This window comes from Ovis canadensis, chromosome 2 (assembly GCF_042477335.2).
Source record: "Ovis canadensis isolate MfBH-ARS-UI-01 breed Bighorn chromosome 2, ARS-UI_OviCan_v2, whole genome shotgun sequence".
Taxonomy (NCBI): Eukaryota; Metazoa; Chordata; class Mammalia; order Artiodactyla; family Bovidae; genus Ovis; species Ovis canadensis.
Window position 1 is genome coordinate 74425329 of NC_091246.1, and position 26783 is coordinate 74452111.

The 26783-nt window shown below is 42.8% G+C and overlaps 1 protein-coding gene and 1 non-coding gene across 2 annotated transcripts in view; both read right to left on the bottom strand.

Moving 5' to 3' along the window:
* ERMP1 (endoplasmic reticulum metallopeptidase 1) overlaps positions 1-2193 on the bottom strand; it is a 61375-nt gene extending 59182 nt beyond the window's left edge. Inside the window, exons 1-2 of the mRNA XM_069576483.1 lie at positions 1757-2193; positions 136-437 (exon numbers count right to left, since the gene is read on the bottom strand). Coding sequence (XP_069432584.1) covers positions 136-437; positions 1757-2100 — 646 coding nt within the window. The 5' untranslated portion in view covers positions 2101-2193. The remainder of the gene's footprint in view (positions 1-135; positions 438-1756) is intronic.
* A 6640-nt stretch (positions 2194-8833) lies between these two features.
* Positions 8834-8905, bottom strand: TRNAC-GCA (transfer RNA cysteine (anticodon GCA)). The gene has a single exon. It is a non-coding gene; the product is annotated as a tRNA-Cys (tRNA).
* Between the last annotated feature and the right edge of the window lie 17878 nt (positions 8906-26783).

Here is a 26783-nt window from a genome sequence, read left to right on the forward strand (position 1 = left end):
TTATCCTGTCTTCTACCACAATGGAAAAAAAGGGTTTGTCTCAAAAAATGGTATCCCACAATTGCTCAAGCAGTTTGGAGTTAACAAACTTTGGGGGCTATGAGGACCTCAAAATGACCAAAAACAGGCACATACCTGGTGAGTTCGCCACCGAGTCAAAATGACAGTTAGCCAGGACAGCATGCTGGGCTCCAGCTCTGGGTTCCAGCTTTACCACAACATTGGTAATGTTGTCATAGTAGCTTGTAAACCCTCCCAAGAAGTCAATGCTAAAGGAGCCTGTGGGCCGTTGTACATCTACTGAAATCTTGTGAAGGCTGTTGCTTTGAGCTTCAATCAGTTTAATCTGTTCCAAAAGGTAATGTACTGTCAGAATTTCATTTTCTGGACTTCCTGTAATCCTGGGGCCAATGGATGTTATATGTTCAAGATAATCCCTGGAAGCAACGAAAAGAAGCATGATGACAGGGCGTGCTGGCTTAAAACTAACACTTTGAGCAACTTTCCCTCCACACTCTCCCTCCCCAAAAGACAAGTTCTTTGACATAAAACAAGTTCTTCTCACAAAAAAGGCTGCCTTTAGTATTTCAGGTAACATGTGAAAATCACTTGCCAAGTTCCATCATTTTTTTTGCCTTCCATGAATTCATCCCTTCAGTTTTCTCTACCCACACCACTCCCAACTTCTCCCAACACCCACACAGAATTAATACAAGGACCAGGGAGTTTATTCAAAATGTGTAACTGCTGATAGCTAGATGGACAGCAAACAACTATTTTGTCATACTCTGGACGGTTACTGACTCTGGGTTACTGATTCTAAGCAGCAGAAACCAATGAGCAAAGACAATTTAGTCAAGAGGTTAAATAAGCAAAGAAAAACTTTTGATTTTGAAGAATGGACTCAGCCCTCCCAGTGTGCACATAGGGCCTAGTAACTTCAATTCAGGCTAAACCAACTCTACCCCTAAAACAAACAAAAAAATTTTTTGTCTTTTCACTGCATTCCAAACCGGGAATAAAGGGGGCGGAGGTGTGTTTCAGGAAGCCTTTAAAAAAATAATAATAATAAGATTCCAGTGCTTTGTACTTAAAAGTTTTTTGAAACACAGTAGCTGTTGAAAACTCTACAAGCATATGATTTTCTGAGCTTTGGTTTTTACAAAACCTGTGACTTAGTTCACATTTTCTGGCATACTTAGAAGAAACCAATGAGCAAAGTTTTAATTAAAACAAACAAAAAAACCTGACACACCAAGGACAAGCTCCAGGAATCTCAGAACTTCTGAAACTGTAAAACTGTTAATGTGCCGTGTTCCAGAGAAAGCCTCCATAGTGCTCAGATTTGAGAGCTGTACCCTCAAAAACTTAGATCACTTCATTATTCCCTTCCGAACCCTCCCCGAAAACCTAACTGGGTTCACAAATTTCACAGCTTTGCGTTTGTATAGCAGGAGGGCGAGTAAAAAGTGCAAGTTGCTCTGAGAGATGGGGACGACTAACAACCAGAAAGTGGGTGGAAAAGCCAACCTAATTGCCCTGACCACCGGCAACACGAGCTTAAACAAGGGACAGTGCGAGCCCCGCGTCCCTTAAATTGTACCTCTAGAAGGGGAACACGCGAGGCCACCCTCACTCCACCCCACGTGCAGCCGGACAGGGCCGGCGAGCCCGGGCGGTCCCGCGGGGCGGATACACTCAGGTGAGGTGCCCCGGGCCGAAAAGGAAAGCACCGGCCTGGTGGGAGGGGCAGTACCTGGCTTGGTGCGCGTCGAACTCTCCCTGCTGGCCAACAGCAGCCCCGCGGAGCACGAGCTGCCGCAGCGAGAGCTGCACAAGCGCCCGCAGCGCGAGCAGGTAGAGCGCTAGCCCCAGCGCGGCGCGCGCCTCAGACAGTCCAGTCCCCGCGCCCCGGCTCGCGCCACCACCGCCCCCCTCCCCGCTCCGCTTCCGCGTCCTTGCGCCGCCGCCGCACGCGTCCGCCAGGGGCTCCTGCGCCAGGGCCTCCCTCTCCGGTTGCTGCGTGGCCGCCGGGCCGTCCCGGCGCTCCCCTCCGATGCGGTGCCGCCTCACGGCCCCCGACTCCGAAGCCCACTCCATGGCCACGAGAATCAGCAGCCAGTCCAACCGCCCCGGCCCGCGACAGCTCCAGGAGCCGCCGCGGCGGCCGCAGCGCCTCCTAGTGAGCGGACGGAAACTGCAGAGGGCCAAACTTCTTCTGATTGGCCGGTCCCGCGGCGCCGCGCCTCAGGTTCTTTGGGCAGATAGCCTGCGGCTCGGCGGCAGCGCCCACAGCCGACTGGGTGTGATGGGTGTGCCTTCTTATGCAGGGCTTCCCTGCCTGGTATTGGGACGCAGATTAATAAATGGAAAGATAGCCATAAACTTGGAAACGTGAGAAAAGAGACTGCTTTTAAAAGACTGCACGAGGGTCATCATTTATGCATCATGAAGGCAATGGCCCAGCTTGCGCAGGGAGCATTAGAACAGGCTCTGAAAAATAGTAGGCTCCTAGTAGGGACGGGGGAGCCTGGTGAGCTGCCGTCTATGGGGTCGCACAGGGTAGGACACGACTGAAGCGGCTTAGTAGCAGCAGCAGCAGCTCTTCAGACTAGAAATAGGGCTGCACAGAGGAGCCCTAGCCTCGTGCTTCCACGTACTGTAATCTAATCACAGATCATCAAAACCATGTGAGGTAGCCACTGTCTCCATTTAACAGACTAAGAAAAATAATAGCTATTATTTCTTGAATACCTGCCATTGTTAAGTGCTTTAATACACTATCTCATTTGGTTCTCACAAGAATCCTGAAAAGAAAGTATTTTTTATTCCCACTTAATAGCTGAAGAACTTACAGGTAACAGATGAAGGACTGAAATCTAATTTAGTGGGCTCCCAAAACAGCCTCGGAGAAGGCAATGGCACCCCACTCCAGTACTCTTGCCTGGAAAATCCCATGGATGGAGGAGCCTGGTAGGCTGCAGTCCATGGGGTCACTAAGAGTCGGACACGACTGAGCGACTTCACTTTCACTTTTCACTTTCATGCATTGGAGAAGGAAATGGCAACCCACTCCAGTGTTCTTGCCTGGAGAATCCCAGGGATGGGGGAGCCTGGTGGGCTGCCGTCTATGGGGTTGCACAGAGTCGGACACTACTGAAGTGACTTAGCAGCAGTAGCAAAACAGCCTATTGCTTATGACACTCTGGAAAGGAAGGTTTACAAAGGTATTCCTCCCTCCATGTTGCCCTGTGGGGGGATGAGCTCTAGTTTTAGAGTAGATCCTAGTGAGCATCTAGTCTTCTTCCTGCATGCTGCTGCAAGGAGCCTGTCTGCTTTAAAGCTCCTCATCTCCAACATGGAGTTGCTGCGGTACCCTATCTGTTAACCTAGAGACCGACTGGGAAGGTGCACTACCAGACTGGTCTGCTCCTGCCTATTGCTTAGGCCCACTTGAGACCAGGGCACTCCTTAGTCCCAATTCTCCAGCCACACTAGCCTTTCAAAGTCCTTCCTGCTCACCATCTTTCCTTCCACAAGAGGATCTTCTCACATGCTGAGTTATCTAGAATGTTCTTCCCTCCTCTCATTGCCTAGTTTTAACTCCTCTTTATCCTTCAAGTCTTACATTAAGTGGAACTTCCTCAAGCAAGAACCTCCTAATCTAATGAATCCAGTTTCCCCTAATTGTAAGATCTCACGGCTCAGATCATGAATTCCTTATTGCCAAATTCAGACTTAAATCGAAGAAAATGGGGAAAACCACTAGACCATTCATGTATGACCGAAATAAAATCCTCATGATTATACAGTGGAAGTGAGAAACAGCTTTAAGGGACTAGATCTGATAGAGGACATGATAACTATGGACAGAGGTTCGTGACATTGTACAGGAGACAGGGATCAAGACCATCCCCAAGAAAAAGAAATGCAAAAAGGCAAAATGGCTCTCTGAGGAGGCCTTACAAATAGCTGTGAAAAGAAGAGAAACGAGGAGCAAAAGAGAAAAGGAATGATATAAGCATCTGAAAGCAGAGGTCAAAAGAATAGCAAGAAGAGATAAGAAAGCCTTCCTCAGCGATCAATGCAAAGAAATAGAGGAAAACAATAGAATGGGAAAGACTAGAAATCTCTTCAAGAAAATTAGAGATACCAAGGGAACATGTCATGCAAGTCAGTTCAGTTCAGTCGCTCAGCCGTGTCCGACTCTTTGCGACCCTGTGAATTGCAGCACGCCAGGCCTCCCTGTCCATCACCATCTCCTGGAGTTCACTCAGACTCACGTCCATCGAGTCAGTGATGCCATCCAGCCATCTCATCCTCTGTCGTCCCCTTCTCCTCCTGCCCCCAATCCCTCCCAGCATCAGAATCTTTTCCAATGAGTCAACTTTTCGCATGAGGTGGCCAAAGCACTGGAGTTTCAGCTTTAGCATCATTCCCTCCAAAGAAATCCCAGGGCTGATCTCCTTCAGAATGGCCTGGTTGGATCTCCTTGAAGTCCAAGGGACTCTCAAGAGTCTTCTCCAACACCACAGTTCAAAAGCATCAATTCTTCGGCACTTAGCTTTCTTCACAGTCTAACTCTCACATCCATACATGACCACAGGAAAAACCATAGCCTTGACTAGATGGACCTTTGTTCAAAGTAACGTCTCTGCTTTTCAGTATGCTATCTAGGTTGGTCATAACTTTTCTTCCAAGGAGTAAGCCTCTTTTAATTTCATGGCTGCAATCACCATCTGCAGTGATTCTGGAGCCCCCCCCCCCAAAAAAAAAGTCTGACATTGATTCCACTGTTTCCCCATCTATTTCCCATGAAGTGACGGGACTAGATGCTATGATCTTCGTTTTCTGAATGTTGAGTTTTAAGCCAACTATGGGCTCAATAAAGGACAGAAATGGTAGGGACCTAACAGAAGCAGAAGATATTAAGAAGAGGTGGCAAGAATACACGGAAGAACTGTACAAAAAAGATCTTCATGACCCAGAAAATCACGATGGTGTGATCACTCACCTAGGGCCAGATATCCTGGAATCTGAAGTCAAGTGGGCCTTAGGAAGCATCACTACAAACAAAGGTAGTGGAGGTGATGGAATTCCAGTTGAGCTATTTCAAATCCTAAACAGTGATGCTGTGAAAGTGCTGCTCTCAATATGCCAACAAATTTGGAAAACAGCCATGGCCACAGGACTGGAAAAGGTCAGTTTTCAATCCAATCCCAAAGAAAGGCAATGCCAAAGAATGCTCAAACTACTGCACAATTGCACTCATCTCACACACTAGTAAAGTAATGCTCAACATTCTCCAAGCCAGGCTTTAGCAATACGTGAACCATGAACTGTCAGACATTCAAGCTGGTTTTAGAAAAGACAGAGGAACCAGAGATCAAATTGCCAACATCTGCTGGATCATCAAAAATACAAGAGAGTTCCAGAAAAACATCTACTTCTGTTTTATTAACTATTCCAAAGCCTTTGACTGTGTGGATCACAATAAACTGTGGAAAATTCTTCAAGAGATGGGAATACCAGACCACCTGACCTGCCTCTTGAGAAACTTATATGCAGGTCAGGAAGCGACAGTTAGAACTGGACATAGAACAACAGACTGGTTCCAAATAGGAAAAGAAGTACGTCAAGGCTGTATATTGTCACTCTGCTTATTTAATTTCTATCCAGAGTACATCATGAGAAATGCTGGGCTGGATGAAGCACAAGCTGGAATCAAGATTGCCAGGAGAAATATCAATAACTTCAGATATGCAGATGACGCCACCCTTATGGCAGAATGTGAAGAGGAACTAAAGAGCCTCTTGATGAAAGTGAAAGAAGAGAGTGAAAAAGTTGGCTTAAAGCTCAACATTCAGAAAACAAAGATCATGGCATCCAGCCCCATCACTTCATGGGAAATAGATGGGGAAACAGTGGAAACAGTGTCAGACTTTATTTTTCTGGGCTCCAAAATCACTGCAGATGGTGATTGCAGCCATGAAATTAAAAGACGCTTACTCCTTGGAAGGAAAGTTATGACCAACCTAGATGGCATATTAAAAAGCAGAGACATTACTTTGTCAACAAAGGCCCATCTAGTCAAAGCTATGGTTTTTCCTGTGGTCATGTATGGATGTGAGAGTTGGACTATAATGAAAACTGAGCACAGAAGAATTGATGCTTTTGAACTGTGGTGTTGGGGAAGACTCTTGAGAGTCCTCTGGACTGCAAGGAGATCCAACCAGTCCATCCTAAAGGAGATCAGTCCTGGGTGTTTATTGGAAGGACTAATGTTGAAGCTGAAACTCCAATACTTTGGCTACCTGATGCAAAGAGCTGACTCATTTGAAAAGATCCTGATGCTGGTAAAGATTGAGGGCAGGAGGAGAAGGGAATAACAGAGGATGAGATGGTTGGATGGCATCACTGACTCAATGGACATAAGTTTGGGTCATGACTCCAGGAGTTGGTGATGGACAGGGAAGCCTGGTGTGCTGCAGTTCATGGGGTCACAAAGAGTCGGACACAACTGAGCAACTGAACTGAACTGAATAGCTTCCTGTATGCATGTAATTATTTAGTATCTTCCTCATTAGACTGTAAGCTCCATGAAGGCAGGAATCATATCTGGCTTTGCTCACCATTTTATTTCCCTCTCTTAACACAAAACATGATATGTACTATGTCGTCAATAAATATTTTTTGTGTGAATTAATGAAATCATAACAGTTTTATGGCAGAAGCATAATTTTAGATCAATAACATCCTTTTTAGTCTTTAAGACCCATGAGACCAAAGACAATGTCTATCTTATTTCTTTGTTACTGTGTCCCCAGTGCTTAGTCCTGTGCCCAGCCCATGGTCATTGCTCAATACATATTTACTGAATGAGGAAATGAATATATATTGTCCTTTGTAAGAACCAGTTCTCTTGCTGTCTTATTTCCTTCTAAAAAGTCAGCACTTTCATTATCTTTAGAAGGTAAAACCTCAGCAGTGCCTCTATCCAACACAGAATGACAAGATGTAAAGGTCTCTAGTTCCTAGGGGTAAGGCTCAAACATCTCATGGTCTTTTAAACTTTACAGTGTGACTTGCTGAGCTGGGTGGATGTCAGAAAACCTAGGGATAAGTTCTACCTCTCAGGAGCTGTGTTACAATTTAAGTCGTTTGAACCTTCTTTTTCTGAACACATAATGTTTGCTAAGCATTTCCGACAATATTCTATGGGAGGCAATGTGCCCTAGTAGAAAAAAAGCCTGGTTGTCAGCAGTGGGGCTGACTCAATTCATCTGGCCTGACAGGCATGTTATTTTTTTAATGTGTCCCTTTATGACCAAGTAAGTTAAACCAACTTGATGGGTATTGAGAGTCCCGAGTCCCTGTTTTGCCATCTCTCCATTATTTCCTATTAACCTGGCCAAGGCGAGTGGAAGGGCATGCCAGTTGTTAGGTTTCAGGTGAATTACCAGTCTCTGTCTTCCACAGAGGTCATCTCACGGCCTGTGTGCATTCTTCCTTGGAAGAGGGGCTAGTAGGGGCATATGGTGGAAGTTCTCTAGGACTGACTTTAACATCAAGGGAGGTGCCAAGCCAAGAGGTGAAAAGAGAATCCAAACCATTTGCAAAAGACAGAGCAGATGTCAGAGGCTAATAGAGGATCAAAGACTGAGAAATCAAGAACAGTGATTCCAAAGGCAAAAGAGATCTTTGATAAATACTGTGGCCAGGTCCTGTTGCTACAGCAACAGGATTATATGTACTCACTTGAGGTGGTGTGAGGATGGGTCAACTATGTTTAAATGTGCAGGAATAGGGCTTATGCCCAGGTTCAGGAGACACCATTAGTTTGTTTTCTGGTTTGTTTATTTGGGGGTCAGAGGACAGGTTTAGGTCCCATCAGGCTTAAGTGAGGGCCTCAGGGTGCTAATGGACAATTGGTCTTCCCAATTATGCCACTCTGCAAGGGAACATTTGCGAGCTGGTGACAATGGTCAGCTACAGGAAGAACCTGCATTAAGCCAGGCAGCCTGGGAGCTAACAGTGCTGGTAGAAAAGAGCTTTCTCAAGGGCACAGAAGCCAGATCTGCAAATCCCCCTTTTGTTCAGAGTTTTTCTACCCCCATGAGCTGAGCTGTCCCTGGAGTCTAGGAAGAGGGTGACAGTACACCACTCTTACCTCCCCTTCAAACTCCAGGCTAGTCCCTCCTGTTCCTTAGTGTCCTGTCACTGGTGGCCACACAGGAGGTAGAAAACCAGTCCAGTTGCATTATAGCTGAAGCCACCATGTCCAATTACCCTTTTTCATGGCCAATTGGAAAGGAGATGCTCTAATTTTGAAAGAACCTATATCTGACTAAAAAGGCCTTTTGAATGGGCAGAAGACCTAAGGAGACATTTCTCCAAAGAAGAAATACAGATGGCCAATAGACATATGAAAAGATGCTCCACATCACTAATTATGAGAGAAATACAAATCAAAACTACAATAAGGTATCACCTCACACCAATCAGAATGGCCATTTTAAAAAGTCTACAAATAATAAATGGTGGTAAGAAGGAGAAAAGGGAACCCTCCTACACTACTGATGGGAATCTAAATTGGTGCAGCCATTGTGGAAAACAGTATGGAGGCTCCTCAGAAAACTAAAAATAGAATTATCATATGATCCAGCAATCCCACTCCTAGGCATATATCCAGACAAAGAAAGTGAAAGTGAAGTCGCTCAGTCGTGTCTGACTGTTTGCAACCCCATGGACTATAGTCCACCATGCTCCTCCATCCATGGGATTCTCCAGGCAAGAATACTGGAGTGGGTTGCATTTTCTTCTCCAGGAAATCTTCCCAACCCAGGGATCGAACCTAGGTCTCCTGCATTGCAGGCAGATGCTTTAACCTCTGAGCCACCAGGGAAGCCCCCAAAACTATGACTCAAAAAGAGATATGCACTGCTATGTTCATAACAGCATAATTCACAATAGCCAAGCCATGGAAACAACCTGAACATTCATCAACAAGAGGGATGGATGAAGAAGCTGTGGTATATGCATACGATGGACTACTACTCAGGCATAAAAAAGAACAAAATAATGCCGTTTACGACAACATGGATGCAACTAGAGATTGCATACTAAGTGAATAAGTCAGAAAGAAAAAGACAAATACCGTATGATATCACTTATATATGGAATCTAAAATGCAATACAAATGAACCTGTCTATGAGACAGAAGGAGAAGGCGATGGCGCCCCACTCCAGTACTCTTGCCCGGAAAATCCCATGGATGGAGGAGCTCGGTGGGCTGCAGTCCAGGGGGTCGCTAACAGTCGCACATGACTGAGCGACTTCATTTTCACATTTCACTTTCATGCATTGGAGAAGGAAATGGCAACCCAGTCTAGTGTTCTTGCCTGGAGAATCCCAGGGATGGGGGAGCCTGGTGGGCTGCCGTCTCCATGGTCGCACAGAGTCGGACACGACTGAAGCGACTTAGCAGCAGCAGCAGCAGCATAAGACATAAACAGAATAAGGGACATAGAGAATAGACTGGTGCCTGCCAATGGGGAGGGAAATAGAAGAGTGTAAGAGTGGGAGCTGGGGATTAGCACATGCAAACTGATATGCATAGAGAATGGATAAACAAGAAGGTCCTACTGTATAGCACAGGGAACTATTAGTATATTTGATATTCTGTGATAAGCCATAATGGAAGAGAATATGAAAAACTGTGTATTATGTATAACTGAGTCACTTGGCTGTACAGCAGAAATTAACAACATTGTAATTCAACTATGCTTCAATAAAAAATAATTTTTTAAAAAAGACCTTCTGAAAACCAACAGGGTAAGAAAATTGCTTCTTTTGGAGGAAAATATGAAATTGGAAACTTGTGCCACATTACACTCCCCCAAAATCAAGTAGAAATCAGAATATGAACAACTTTTTAACTGATAGAAAATAAGGTAAACATAATTTTAAAATTATAATTAAGATTTAAAATGGCCAAGGACTCTAATCAAAAAAGACTTAGAGGAAATCATAAAGTAAAAAAAAAAAATCACATGTTGAGCAAATAAAATTTAAAATTTCTGTGTATCAAAAACAATCACCAAAAAAATGAAAAGTCTAATGACAAACCTGAAACATTATTTTAAACAAGTTTTTAAAACAAGAGACTAATATGTTGTATACTGTCTCTCATCCCCTCTGTCTTGAGAGATTCAATGCACATATCTAATTTAGTTATATATTATTATATATAATTTATTATAAATTAATAGCTATATTTAACTTAATATATATAAAGTCAGCAAGAAAAATATCAGTGCCTCATTCAATTCAGTTCAGTCACTCAGTCATGTCCAACTCTTTGCGACCCCATGAATCACAGCACGCCAGGCCTCCCTGTCCATCACCAACCCCCGGAGTTCACTCAGACTCATGTCCATCGAGTCAGTGTAAACCAGTCACCCTTTGTATTAAAGGAACACATGTGAAAATGTAAAACATTTTAAACTTATCACATGGAAAAAGCTTCTTGCATTCTATTTTTAATTATAATATGCACGATGGCAAAAATTTGATTGATAAGCACTTACATGATGTAGGTGGAATAACTATCAAAATGCCTTTTTGGAAAGCAATTTGGTAAGATGTACCAGGAGCCTTAAAAGAATTCACAATTTTTAATGTAGTATTTTCATATGAAGGAAGGTGTTGATGTGATAAACTTAAAAAAAAAAAAAAAAGAAATATGCAGGTTCCCTGGTGACTCATTGGTAAAGAATCCACCTGCCAATTCAGGAAGCAAAGGTTTGACCCCTGATCCGGGAATGTCCCACATGTCACAGAGCAACTAAGCCTGTGCACCACAACTATTGAGCCTGTGCTCTAGAGACTGGCGTCACAAATTCTGAGCCCAGGTGCCACACTAATGAAGCTGCACGTCCTAGATGCTGTGTTCCACAGCAAAAGATGCCACCACAATGAACCCACGCACCCATGCACCACAACTAGAGAACAGCCTGCGCAGCAATGAAGACCCAGCACAGCCAGAAACAAATAACAAATAATTTTCTTAAATGCAAAAGGATTGCTTCTCTATTAAAGTCAAATATGTGGAAATGACTTCCGCATATAAAAATCCAGTCAAATAAATTGCAGTACATCCAGAGTGTGGGACATCATGTAGTATTAAATACAATATTGCCAAAGTCTATCCGATAATGTGGGGAAAATGCTCATGTTGTAAATACTACCAGAAAGGGAAAAAATAGCCAAAATTGAATAAAGGATATACTTGAGAATATTAAAAACATGGAAGGACATGCAAACAAGGACATCTGCAAACTCATGATAAAAAGAATCCCTGACTGTAGAAGAGGCAGGGAGGCATTTAGAAATCAATTACCTTTTACTAGAAATCGAAAATCTAAACCAAATAGACCAACGTGGGAAGGGTGTTAGCCAAAGTCCAATTCTTCTGCATGAATTCATCCTGTGTGGAATATTTTAGAAATTTAAGTACAAGTTGAAGAAACAGGGAGATGCGATCAGAGACATATTTTCTGTATTTCACTGACTCAGTTCTTTGAGCAAAAGCAGCTAAATGTGCCCAAGCAGAATTTGAACCTGAAAACAGCAGTTCCTATGATGGGAAGTAGACTCATAGGCAGCTTGAGGGTGGAGTAACAAGAACAGACTCATTTTGCTGATTGTTCATTATCTATTTTCACTGGATGAGTAAAATCCTAGTTTTAACAGAGGTGGCTCTCTATTTTGTATGGAGGGGATACAACTCTGATCTAGGTGTAAGTAAGGACCACAAAAGCCATTTCTTTGGAATTAAAACTTCAGAGAAGAAGAAACTTTGCCAGTGGACAATGAAAACAAAAGGTGGGTCACGATTTAAAAACCTAAGAGAAAGTTAAGAGGGAAGACATGAGAAATTTAAAGGTGGTGGGTCAGTGGGCTATAAGACAATGTTTCTGCTCCTTGTCTAAATGGATAGACTTCATAGACATCCAGCTTCCTGGAGTAGTTGGCACCATTATTGAATGTATCCAGAGAACCAAGAGGAGACGGAGAGATGGCAACAATTCTATGACTTCGATTCAGGACTTGGAGAATCCATAGTAGTGTTATTCAAAATAAGTGGATTTCCTGTATTCCCTGAAAAATAAGTCACAAGTTTTCTAGGGCCTGCTAACACGGGTGGGAAATGTTGCATACATTCAAGTCCTGTGTCAGAAATTTACACTTTTCTGAATCAGTTCCCATAATCATTGGTGGCAGCTTAGCCCAGTTCAGTCAAGTGGGGTTGGGTGTATTCGAACATGTCTCTTTAGGACTGGTCTCAAGTCATAGAAATTGATGGAAGGACATTCAGTTTCTTCTTTGAGGGTCATTCGCTCATCTTTCTGACCTCTGCTTTCCCAGATATTAGGGTATTAGAGTGGCTGCCACATAGCTAAATTGTTGTGTAATCACTGGAGGCAGCTCCTCATCCCATGTTAATTCCTTACGTGCTTTTTTTTTTTAATCTCCAAGAAAGGGTATGGACATAAGCTCACTTTTTGCAAATAACCTATAAAATTGTGTGTCTGAGTTATATATACAAAGAAAATGCAATTGAAATAAGAAAAAAATAAAAATAAAAACATGGAAGGAAATACATGGATACAATGACAGTGGTTTCTGTGGGTGATTTTTTTCTTCTTCATTCATTTCTCTCTCTTCCACCTTTCCTACCATGATCTCAGTGTTCCCTTTCAGAACCTCAGGCTCCTCAACCCTGTACCTAGGAAGACACTTTAAAATCTGCTGCATTTTAATTGTTAGGAAGGCAGTTTTTTAATTGATTCCAGCATGGATGTGATCCAACAGGGGAATGCAATGTCAAAACCTCATCTCTGGCCTAAGCACAAGTACATCTCTAGACTAAAAGGTTTTAGGGTAAAGATTCAACAATTAATGAATAGCTGAACCAATTAAAAAAAATTAGGGGAGAATTTTCAATAGAGAAGAATTCATGCTTAGACTTTTAAATGGCTTTGGATTTTGCATTTTCTCTTCCCTCATCCATAGTACATTCCTTGTATTAGAGGAAAAGAACCCAGAGAGCTGGAAGTCTCTAGGAATTTATTTGAGGGCCACATGCCCAGGGCTTGGTTTGCCTTCCTCCCTGGGCTGTAGGGGCAGGAGAGCCAGAACAGAGGTGGGTGACTCAGCAGTTTAGGGGGTGGAAGAAGCTGACTCCAGGCCAAAGTTCAGCTGTTTTGGACGTGTAACAAAATTAATGTTCATGTATGTTGCCAGGGTCCAGCGCATCTAAGAATGCATGCCCAGAGACCACCAACTCTAAGCAACCACTCCACTTGCAGCCCCCAGAACCCCTCTTGCAGGCTCTGACCCAGGCCCTTTTCATGTGGCCTGTGACCTCTGCTGGGACCTCTGCAACTGTGCTTCTCCGAGACGCCCGAAGGAGAAAAAGGACAACAACGGATCTGGGATGAGAATAACAAATATCTCCCACAGTGTAGTCTAAGGAACATGCGGCATGAGAATCACTTGGGCACCTGCTATAAAAACATCTTCCTGTGTCCTACCCACCTACTGCATCTGACTCCCTGCAGGTAGGGCCCTGGAATTGCGATTCCTGCATACACTGAAATGGTAAACCACGGTGCAGTCAAGGGCCTTCCATCTCTGGTCCACAAGCCCAAGATGGCACACAGGCTGACTGTGAGCAGAGCCTGGGCCAGATGCCCCGCCCCCCTTCACCTTTAGGAAGATTGGGTCAGCATCGCTGCTGCCACCGTCTCCCAACCTGCCATGCCCTCCTGCACCCCCGATGGCCAGAAGGACTGTGTAGCACCTTGCCACATCTTGTTAGCAGTTAGGAATGTCAGACTCAAGGTATTTTGGTTAAGAGCATGGGTTCTGCACTCAAACTGCTTCCATCTGTGCTCTTTACTACCAGCCTGCTGTGTGACCTCCAGTGGATTATTTACCCTTGCAGTGCCTCAGTTTCTCCAACTGAGAAGTAAGGTTAATAGGGCTATTTTGAGGCCCTTGAATGGGAGACCTGGCAAGAGCTCAAGGTGTGAAAGCTGTTGCTCCTTTTCGGTGGTTTGAACCTACTCTGTAGGGCATTCACAAGATGAAGAGATAACATCTCTGGGTCTCTGACCTGGTTTCCAAAACCTCCAGGTCACTCTTTTGCTGGTGGCTATGTGAGTGAAGACCAACCTAGATAGCATATTGAAGAGCAGAGACATTACTTTGCCAACAAAGGTCTGTCTAGTCAAGGCTATGGTTTTTCCAGTGGTCATGTATGGATGTGAGAGTTGGACTGTGAAGAAGGCTGAGCACCGAAGAATTGATGCTTTTGAACAGTGGTGTTGGAGAAGACTCTTGAGAGTCCCTTGGACTGCAAGGAGATCCAATCAGTCCATTCTAAAGGAGATTAGCCCTGGGTGTTCTTTGGAAGGAATGATGCTAAAGCTGAAACTCCAGTACTTTGGCCACCTCATGTGAAGAGTTGACTCATTGGACAAGACTCTGATGCTGGGAGGGATTGGGGGCAGAAGGAAAAGGGGACGACTGAGGATGAGATGGCTGGATGGCATCACCGACTCGATGGACATGAGTTTGAGTGAACTCCGGGAGTTGGTGATGGACCAGGAGGCCTGGCGTGCTGCAATTTTTGGAGTCGCAAAGAGTCGGACACAACTGAGCGACTGAACTGAACTGATGTGAGTGAGAGGAAATGAGAGAACTCGACAGACCCTTTACAGAAACTTAAAGTTGTTAAGATCACTGCGGACAGTGACTGCAGCCATGAAATTAAAAGATGTTTGCTCTTTGGAAGAAAAGTTATGGCAAACTTAGTGTATTAAAAAGCAGAGACGTCACTTTGCAGACAAAGATCTCTATAGTCCAAGCTATGTTTTTTCCAGCAGTCATGTATGGATATGAGAGTGGGTCCATAAAGAAGACTGAGCTGAGCAACCAAGGAAAAACTGATGCTTTCAAACTGTGGTTTTGGAGAAGACTCTTGAGAGTCACTTGGATAGCAAGGAGATCAAACCAGTGAGTCCTAAAGGAAATCAGCCCTGACTATTCATTGGAAGGACTGATGCTGAACTTGAAGCTCCAGTAATTTGGCCACCTTATGCGAAGAGCCAACTCATTGGAAAAGACCCTGATGCTGGAAAACATTGAGGGCAAGAGGAAAAAGGGATGATACAGGATGAGATGGCTGGATGGCATCATCAACTCAGTGGACAAACTCAGTTTGAGCAATCTCTGGGAGACAGTGAAGGACAGGGAAGCTTGGCGTAAACCTCAGAGATGAGGTCCTTAAAAGGGGCTAACTGGCGTCTGAACCAATGCGGTTGCAGAGTCAGACCCAACTTAAGCCACTGAACAACGACAACAAAATTGTGAAAGGCAATTTGCAATCTTAGCTTGAGGGAAACTTGCCTAACCTTGAAATACAGGCTTTCATATCCTTGCAAGTATCGTGCATTTTTCTTTATCCCCACATCTTGGCGAGAGGGTTTGTGGAAAAAACTATTTTCCTTTCTTATCTCAAGTCTTGGTCTTCCGTGGTACAAAGCAGTCAATGAGCAAAAAAACCACAAGTATGAAGAATAAGTACTCTTTGTTTTAATAATAAAGAGTATTCAGTCATTAAATTATTATTAATATTATTCAATCATAAAAAGAAATGAAGAGCTGATACATGCTACGATGTGGATGGACCGAGACAGCATTATGCTACAAGAAAGCAGCCAGATATAGAAGGTTTCCTATTGTCTGGTTCTGTTCACATACAATATCTAAAATAGGTAAACTCATACAGACAGAATGCAGATTGATCACTTCCAGGGATAGGGAGGAGGGGGGATGGAGTCAACTGCTTTACGGGTTCAAAGTTTCCTTTGGGGGTGATGAAAACGTGTTAAAACTAGACAGAGGTGGCAGCTTGTACAATATTGCGAATGTACTACATGCCTTTAAATTGTACACTTTAAAATGGTTAATTCTATACTATGTGAATTTTACTTCAGTAATAACAAAGTTATATTCACTATAAATTATACACAGCTGACCAGATAGTAAGTGGAATTTAAAAAGAATTCTTAGCTCCAGAAACAGATGCCTGTCCAAGTTCAGTTACAGTACAATGGTTTTCTACATCAATGCTATTGTTATAAATTGTGATGATAATAGTAAAATAAGATAGCCTCTTATTTCCAAACAACTCAAACTAGGATTTCTTACCCGAGGATTATTTATTAATTTATTTCTAAGATAATCAGACAGACCTGTGGCAGAGATGTTCATTCTTCAGAGAAAGCAAAGAAAGGACCTTAATTCATAGCCTCATTTTTAAAACCATTTCCTCCAAGATTCTTCCATGGTTCTAATTTCACTTAACATAAAGTTACCCAAATACCCTGGTCAGAGGTAAAGCTAAATTTTAAGGGACTCCTGTAAGATCGAGAGGCCAAGTGGAAAGATTCAGAGATGAAAATCCACAAGGTTTTGTGCTGTTGTGCTCACAGGGTGGTTTTGACTAATTTGGGGTGACAGAACAGAGCATTTATAAACTATTTTCTGATATGGGCAGATAAGGTAAGGCTGAAACAGTTCAGACTACGGTTGCAGGGAGTGGTAGGAACTGGGGTGAACTGTGATCCCCCAAGCCCCACCTAAATCTGTGACTACTGCTCTGTGGAATTGGGAAGCCCAGCATAGCCAGGTCTTCTAATCTTTCAAGAAACGGCATAAATTCAGATATTTATGTGAAAGCTTCTGCTCTGCTAATGTCAAGAACTAATTTTAAAAAGAGAAGATCATCGTGCATGCCAAACAAAACAGGTCTGTAAACGATCCTGCCTGCCAGCTGCCAGTTTGGAACCTCTGAACCCTTATCTTTAAGCCTTCAAGGACACACTTGCCAAAGATAAATATTTCCCTGAGTAAGAATCGGATTATGCACTGAATTCTTAGCTCTCAGTTGAGGATAAAGTTTATAGTGCTAGAGTAGATCAGATGTAGCCAGTGTAGCCAGGCCTCTTTCTTTTCTTTGCAGGTGACAGGTGAGTCCTGGCTAGTGCTTCCCCATTCTACTCCTCACCACACCCAACTTTATTTTGCTTTGAATACACTGGAGCATGAAACTGATCTGCAGTTACAGCCCTGTTCCACCCTCTTAGATTTGGACCAAGCTGGGGCTATGCCACTGTATTTACTCTCCATGTGTCCCATGGGAAGGAAGGGAGGGAAGAGCAGAGAGTGAGTGGGCCTAGGACAAAGCCCATAGCTGTGGGAAACAAAGCATTCCTCCACAGAATGGCCAATATCAGTAGCAACACTTTTTTTTTTTTTTTAATCTTTTGGCCATGCCACATGGCTGTGGGATCTTAGTTCCTTGGCCAGGGATTGAACCCACACCCCCCTAGGTTGGAAGGCAGAGTGTTAATCACTGGACTGCCAGGAAAGTCCCTGACTCTTAATTTGAAGTGGAATCCTCTGTAAAGTAGGAGGGAATTTCCAGGAGCTGAGACTCAGTCAAACCTACAAATCGGTTCTGATGTATAGAAAAACACTTTCTTCTTAAAGTTAGATCCCTGTCCTAGAAAACACTGCCATCCTACATCCCAGAACCTTCCTTCCTGTACCTTCAAGCTCTTTTTGTCCAGATTCAGACATAAGTGGACCCAACAGGAGAGATTAAATTCAACTTTTGTAAGAGCTAAAGAGAAACCTCTGCAGTCTGTCTTGCTGAGACCTAACAAAAAGCCACTTGGGTCAGACTGAACGGCCCTTGCTCCTCTTGCAGAAACCTAGGCAAGCTACCTGCATCCGTCCTTCCGATTTTGTGTATACTGGGTGGGTTTTTCAGCTTTATCAGCCTTGCAGGAAACCATAAATAGACTTCCAGTTGACACTCATGCATTCTGGTTATGTCAACCCCAGTTCTTCCTTCCAGAGATACCACCCTGACTATAGAGATAAAATTCAACAAATATCACATTTTTTCCAACTGGTCTAGCCATAAGTTATGGCTGGTTTGAGCATGTCAGCCTTCTGCTTTTCTCCAGAGTACAAGCAGTGCCCTGGGCCCACTGGTGGCTTAGCCGGGTTTCCTGCTGACATGAACAGAGGGAAACGCCCCCTTCCACTGGCCAGGACCCTCCCTAGGAACAGCATCTGGCCTTTGAATCTTTTATAACTCAACTTGCTGAGCCTAAAACCTATATCTTGGTATTTCGCTTGTTTCTGTTTCATCAGGTGACCTTCAGTGCCCTTTCTGTATTGGCTTAAAAAAATTTTTTTTGTTTGTTTGTTTTTAAACCTATAATGCCCCTGACCTGTGACCCTGAGAGGATCTGACAATTATTTGTGCTCTTAAAAAAAAGAAAAGAAGTTTCTTAAACTTTGGAGGAGTGGGGAGGAGAAAGTGTGAAAGAGACTAATTTGTTTAAGTTATTTATCTTCTCTCTTTTCCGTCTGGCAAAACCAACTCCTAATTGACTGATTATCTCTTCCTGGCTTGCAGATTAATCACACATGCCCTCCCCGCCTCCTGCCACCAATACCTCACCCGTTCCTTCACTGCTAAGTATCTTTGTTGTTTCTGCTAAGGAAGAGGAAAGAAAAGACTAGAATTCGTTCTCTTTGATTACCCAAGAGAGGTTTGTGGGGCCCAGGCCTTATCTTGATCTCTCTTCAAGCAAATAATGGAGTCCACTCTCACCTCTTAGGGAGTACATCTTACTGAGAGCCCTTTGAGCATTCTGTGAGAAAACTTCCTTGAATGAACTTCTTGCTAGACTGAGCCAGGACTCCAAGGTGAAAGGGCTTAACAGAACAAAATGTGGGGAATGATCGAGCCTACAAAGTTCTTTTGAGGCCATAAAGTCATCAACTGGTACAGGCGGAAGTTCCAGAAGGAAAGAGGAAATCAGTGAAATTCCATTGTTACAACCTTCGTGGTGTTTGGGACAGGAAAAAAAAGGGAAGAGAAGGAGTCATTTTGGATTACCAGGTACACAGATATGGTAGGGAGGGCTTCCTGAATTTGATTGTGTGTAGGAAACACCTAGGATCTGAGTCTGGAGGTCTAGGGTGGGGGAGATTCTGCGTTTCTAACAGGCTTCCTGACAATGCCAGCGTTGCTACTTTGCTACCCTTTTAGAAGCAAAATGATAGAGTATTTTGGGAACTAGGGACTAACATAAAGGTGAGATGCAGTGAGGGGCAGAGGCAAGAGAGAATGAAAAGAAATCTGTTACCACTTCACTATGAAGGCAACGGATGGACAGCCTTGCAGTGAGGCAGCCAAGAGCAGAACAAGACACCCAGTGGAGATCAATGTAGGTTGACATTCTGGTTCTGCCACTACTCTGCTGTCTGACCTTAAGGAAATCATTTCATCTCTTGGTGCCTCTGTTTCTGCATCTGTAAGAGTGGAAATAGTAAAATCTGCTTTGGCTAATTTCCAGGGTTACCCTAAGGATTACATGAAACAAACATAAGGAAACTCTTTATAGACACCAAAGTACTTTGCAAATGTAACCTATGATTATGCTGATACCACTGCAAAGTTTCACCCACGTATGATTAACATTAACTCTAACTACCTTTCTCAGGGCACTGGACAAGCACTTATTCCCATGAGACTGGAAAAGAGGAACTTGTATCTGTTTCATCATCCTTCAAAGCCTTTGTGATGTTCACTGGTCCATGCCCACGCCTTTGCTATCCTTCTGGTTCAATATTAATCACTTCATCTGTTTTTGTTGGATGATTAGTCCTCTCTGAAAAGATGAAGGAAGTGTTTGTGTTGATGGAGACTTCTCTTTTCTACTTTGGGCTGTCTCACATTTTACCTACACTCTTGGGCAGAATAGTTGATTTTCCTGTTTGATGTGAAACACAAACACATAGGAAACTCCAAATGAGTAGCCCACAAAGGTGTGTTTTTCTCCTGAAAACAGGGCTCATTTTCCTCCCAGTGTGACGGGGCCCCTCCCATCAGATTCAGTACCTTTCCTGCTGCACAACCTCAGCACCAGTGCACAGGCACCCATCAAGGCAGGCCTCAAGGACTACAAATACCAAGGGGAGAAGGGAAGACACTCTGGCAAATAGAATTTTCTGTTTAACTCACCATTATATCTAGAAAATATGGAGGTTCTTTCCCCAATTCTTATAATTAAAAATTTCTCTGAGACAGTACTCTCCAATTTACTAACTTAATAAGGAGAATATCTCAAACAGTTAAAGCTTTTGAAGATTAGGATTTTGCAACAGCTGAGTCATCATCCTGAATATTATCACTGATTACACATGATGCTAAGGTATAGATGACTGCAGACAGGCTCCAGACTGGTTTTTAAACTAAAGCCCCAAATTTTCTCCTCTTAAGTATAACACATAGCAGGTAGACAGTATGCCATGGGCTTAAGCATTTTCTTATTTAATCCTCAAAAATCAACCAATTAAAACAAAACAAAAAAACCATACAGTGATTGGTTATTAACCCACTTTAACTGATGAGGAAACTGAAGCTCAGAGAAAGGATATAATTTACCAAAGGTCACATAATGGCCAAGGTGGGATTTGAAAGTAAATGTAGATGTTACGCAAAATAATAGCCCCCAACAATGTCCACACCCTAATGTCAGAATCTGCGAATATATTACCTTACTTGGCAAAAAGGAGTTTGCAGATTGCTTAAATTAAGGATTTTAAGATGGGAGATTATCCAGGATTATCTGGATGGGCCTAATGTAAATATGAGGGTTCTTATAAGGGAAAGTGAGAGGTGGGAAAATTAAAGAAGCGATGACAGGACAGGTTGGAGGGACACAGAGCTACAAGCCAAGGAATGCAGACAGCCTCTTGGAGCTAGAAAAGGCAAGGATATGGAGTCTCCCCTATGGCCTCCAGAAGGAGAACAGCTCAGCTGAGCCATTTTGGCAGTTTTTTTTTTCCTTTCTTTTTTAAAAAAGAAATTATTTATTTTAATTGGAGGCTAATTACTTTACAATATTGTGGCAGTTTTTGCCATACATGAACATGAATCAGCTACAGGTGACCTCCAGAACCGTAAGGTAATATATTTGGGTTCTTTTAAGCCACTGCATTTGCAGTAATTTATTACAGCAGCAATAGGAATCTAACACATACAGATGTTTCCTGGAGATACTGCAGATTTGGTTCCAAACCACCACAATAAAATTTATATTGCAATGAAGTGAGTCACATGAATTTTTCATTTACTAATGCATAAAGAAGTTAGATTTACATTACTGTGCACTTAATGGATGACAGTAGCATTACATATACATATACACTGGATCATAGAAAAAGCAAGGGGATTAAAAAAATAACATCTGCTTTATTGACTATGCTAAAGCGTTTGACCGGATCACAGCAAACTTCAGAATATTCTTAAGGAGATGGGAATACCAGACCACATTACCTGCCTCCTGAGAAATCTGCATGCAGGACAAGAAGCAACAGTAAGAACTAGACGTGAAACAACGGACTGGTTCAAAATCGGGAAAGAAGTATGTCATCGTGCTTATTTAACTTATATGCGGAGTGCATCATACAAAATGCTGGGCTGGATGACTCACAAGCTGGACTCAAGATTACCAGGAGAAATATCAATAACCTCAGATATGCACATGATACCACTTTAATGACAGAAAGTGAAGAGGAACTAAAGATCCACTTGATGAAAGAGGAGAGTGAAAAGCTGGCTTAAAACTCAGCATTCAAAAAATGAAGGTCATGGCATTTAGTCCTATCACTTCATGAAAATAGGCAGGGAAAAAGTGGAAACAGTGTCAGATTTCATTTTCTTGGGCTCCAAAATCCCTGCAGACAGTGACTGTAGCCATGAAATTAAAAGACGTTTGCTCCTTAGAAGAAAAGCTATGACAAACCTAGATAGTGTATTAAAAAGCAGAGACATTGCTTTGCCAACAAAAGGCCCTTATAGTCAAAGCTATGGTTTTTCCAGTAGTCATATATGGATGTGAGAGTTGGACCATAAAGAAGGCTGAGTGCCAAAGAACTGATGCTTTCCAACTGTGGTGTTGGAGAAGACTCTTGAGAGTCCCTTGGACAGCAAGGAGATCAAACCAGTCAATCCTAAATGAAATGAACCCTGAATAATCACTGGAAAGACTGATGCTGAAGCTCTAATGCTTTTGCCACCTGATGCAAAGAGCTGACTCATTGGAAAAAACCCTTTTGCTGGGAAAGATTGAGGGCAGGAAGAGAAAGGGGTGAGAGAGGATGAGATGGTTGGGTGGCATCACTGACTCAATGGACATGAGTTTGAGCAAACTCAGGGAGTTAATGAAGGATAGGGAGGCCTGGCATGCTAAAGTTGATGGGGTCAAAAAGAATCAGACACAACTTAGTGACTGAACAACAACAGCATTAGATATAAAAATGCACATGTATTACATATATGTTTAAAAATATTGCTAAAAACAATCTGAGCCTTCAGTGAATGGTATTCTTTTTCCAACAGTAACATCACTGATCACAGATCATAACAAATAAGAAAGAAAAAGTTTGAAATATTGCAAGAATTACCAAAATGTGACACAGAGACACGAAGTGAACAAATGTTTTGAAAAAAATGGTGTCAAAACAGTTGCTTTGACATAGGATTGCTACAAACCTTCAATCTGTAAAAAGTGCACTCTCTGAAGTGCAATAAAGTGAAGCACAATAATTAAGATCTGCCTATACCAATAGGAAGAAGAGCGGAAAGGAAAGTCTGGTTTTATCAATAAGTCATATGTATGTTGCTGTTGGACATTTCTGGTTTTACATGCAGATTTAGGGAACTATAATTATTTTTCAAGACTCAGAGCCTGAACTATTAACCACAGGATGAAAGAGCCTCTCCTCACCTCCACCCCCAAACAAAACTTTTGTTGTTTGAAAGTGGTTGTGTGTAGCTAGAATTCTGGTTTAATATGGCGTATTAAAGAAATAAAGACTATCAAGTTTATTTACATTGGAGATTATTGGTAGACTTCTTGAGTATCACCTTTCTAAGAGTGAATAGTGTGGACTGGTTTATAGAGGTGTCAGTTTGAATGCAGGTTGATGGCCAAAAGGGAAGGAGGGATCCACTTGGTTTACTCTGATCACATGGGGTGATTCTAAGCAGAGAGAATGAATGGAGAAGACTTTCAGTGCTTCAGTCTTGCAAGCAGATAGCCATATCCTGTGGGGGACAGAAGGGACCCTCAAGATAATCATCCAAAACTTCATTTTACAGAAGAGGAATCCCAGGGAGGAGAGCCAACTTGCCCAAGGTACACAGTGAGTCCTCGGGCAGAACTAGAGCCCAGATCTGGCTCCTGGCTCGTCTCTTGCTCTGCCCACCCCCCTGACTTGGCACACAGTGTAGTTTTTGTACACTAATTGGGTATTTCACATAAAAACATTCACAGTTTGGTCACTGTTCAGAGGACAGTATTTGTAGACACTGTCTTAAATCAATAAGAAATTTTCATACTTCAATAAACTGTCCTATTATACTTGTCCAATAAAACCCGTGCTGTTTTTTAACAGGTTTATTTCAGAGCCACAGATGTTATAAAATCATTGAATTGTAACATGTCTTTTGCAAGTTCAGTTCTTGCAGGAGTGCCTATGTCAGCAGCGGCTGTAGGATTACATTTAAATCCATGCAAATTTTGACATAAGATAGGCGAAACCAGGCCAAAGGGCACCTTTCCACCCATCCCTAAGTTCACACACATAGGCTTAAATGAATGAACCTAGAGACCTAGATTTCCAGAATTTCAATCTAGTCTTCTGTATATATATCAGCCCCCCAGTGCACACACCTACCCACACAATAAAAATGCATAGCTGGTGGCCACAGACATACTTAGTCCTTTAAAATCTGCTTTCCTACATAGGAGCACATCTTCAATTTATTTGAGTGCCTACTGTGTGCCAGGAATTGATGTAGGGTTGGGGGGGGGGTACAAAAATTAAAACACCCCAGTCCCTGATTGATGGAGCTAGATATTAATAGACATAGGTATAGCAGATTATTTCTATAACCATTTTACCGATGAGGACCAAAACTAGAGTACTTATTCACAGGCCCAAGGTCACACAGCCTGCTGTTGTCAGAGCAGACTAGACCCCAGGGTGTTCCTCTTTTAAGCTGGTGTGAATCTGTGAATAGGCTGCCTCATAATTACCTAGGGTTCTTGTTAAAAATGTAGAATTCCTCAGCCTTCAGAGTCGGAGGCTGGGAGGACTAGGAGGCATACTGTGACTGAGCAATTTTTATGCTTAACAAGCTCTTCAGGGGACTGATATACACTCAGGTTTGTAGACTTCCAAGCATATCCGGTTGTCTGTGTCTCTACTTAACTGGCTATACATAAAAATTAGCTGGAAGATTTAAAATATATATGAATTCTAGGCTCAATCCTAGAGGCCTACATCCAGTTCATCTGAGTGGTGCCCAGGCAATTACATAATTTTGGAAAGTTGCCAGAATGATTCTAATGTGCAGAGTTCAAAGTCCACAACTCTGTGAGCAGTGATAACAAATACTACACCCCAAAGTCAAGGTAACTCCCCAAGTAAGTCAACCCTATCCTTCTGGCTGTGTTCTAGCTTGTAGGCTCCCAAGAGGAAGTATGGGGTTTAGAGAGAATAGGGAAGGAATGAGGAACAAGGCTGGGTCCCCTGAGAAGACCAGGGCTTTGGATCAGAAATAAGTGGAGACGTGCTAGTTGCTTAGTTGTGTCTGACTCTTTGCAACCCCACGGACTGTAGTGTCGCCCTAACGGCCCGGGAGCGAACAGTGAGAATGAAGACAAAACACGAAACCTGGTGCAATGGGTCAGGGGACCTGCAGCCTCTATTGGACTGAGGTGCAGAGTCCACTGAGTCCAGCTTTTATTCCTAATTGCAGACTACAGGACTTGTTTTGATCTTAGCTTTCCCGAGACACTACACTGACATAGTCCAGATCTCCTCGTTTTTATCCCAGGCCGTTTCCTTCTGGGCTAGTCTCGGGAACAAGCAGTAAGTGTGTAGGAAGCGTTCATGCCTGACGCCGACCACAGGACCATGCTTTCATGATCCCAGTCATACTCCCTTCTGGGTCTGGCCTTGGGGGTTGTAGCAAGGAGATTATTCTTAAGAAAAACATGAAAGATAATTATTAATACATTTTCTTAATATATGCTGTCTTGCCAGGTGCTATTTCTGTGGAATTTCTCAAGGCTGTGAAAGGACATTATTAGGAATTCTCGCTATACTGTAGCCTGCTACGCTCCTCTGTCCATGGGATTCTCCAGGCAAGAATTCTACAGTAGCTTGCCATTCCCTTCTCTAGGGGATCTTCCTGACCCAGGGATCCAACCCAGATCTCCCACATTGCAGGCGGATTCTTTACCATTTGAGCCACCAGGGAAGCCCACCTCATTCCCAAATCAGTGAGGAAGGAACTGCTCAAACCCTTAGGTCTTTCCCTAATGATGTTTCCCAACGATTCCCCCAGTGTTCCCTCTTTGCTGGTATCAAGCAAAGCTCCTGGAGTGTTTGTTTCCATTTTGTAGACATAGTGAATCTTATAACTGATTTGGTTTTTCCTTTGTTCTCCTCTGAAATTCAGAGCCAAATCTGAGGCTCACCTTTAGCAATAACACAGCGCCTATGGCATGCACTGTGTATTTTCTTAGCCCTGAGCCACTTCTTGTTTCCCTTCTTTAGTTTTTTTCATCCCTTGTTTCTGCATTTACTGTTTTTTCCCTCGGACAAGTATTCTCTTAATTTATTCTGACAGGCTATAAGTGAATAAATCACTATTTAAAGAGCTATTATCAATATAGTTTTTCTTTCTCTTAGGTCATAGAGAGAAAAATAAAGGAGCATGCAAATAATACTGAGAAATGCTCTCCAACAGTGAGAGTTAATCTGCTCAGGGCCACTTAACAAGGGCTTTTAAAACTTTTGTGGTCAAACCCCTTTCACACTTCCCTTCTTATTTAAAATCAGTCTACTTGTTGCATCACTGGCAGTCGGAATTACAATATCAAGGCCTGGCAGTTGGGAAACTAGGTATTATGACTATGAGTCATTTTAAAAAGAACATGAAATGGATTTCCTTGCCGGTCCAGTGGTTAAGAATCTGCCTTGCAATGCAGAGGACATGGGGTTCACTCCCTGGTCTGGGAACTAAGGTCCCACGTGCAGAGCAGCTAAGCCTGTGCGCCACACCTACTGAGCCCAAGTGCTCTGGAGCCCATGTACCACAGCTAGAGTCCGTGCACCACAAGGAAAGATCCTGCATGATGCAGCAAAGATCCTGCTTGCTGCAACTAGGACCCAAAGCCCAAATAAGCATTTTAAAAAATTATAAAAAAATAAAAAGAATATATAAAAAAAGGAAAAGAATGAATGTCTTTCCTTTTTGCATATTCATACACATATACAAAATTTATTTTAAAATGAAAAATTGATAGCTATGACAGGGAAGCAACCTAGATGCCCACTGACAGATGAATGGGTAAAGAAGATGTGGTGCATACACACAATGGGATATCATTCAGCCATAGAAAAAAGCAAATTTGAGTCAGTTCTATGAGGTGGATCGATGTAGAGCCTGCTATACAGAGTGAAGTAAATCAGAAAAATATTGCATATTAATGCATATATATAGAATCTTAAAAAATGGTATTTTGGAATCTATTTGCAGGGAAAGA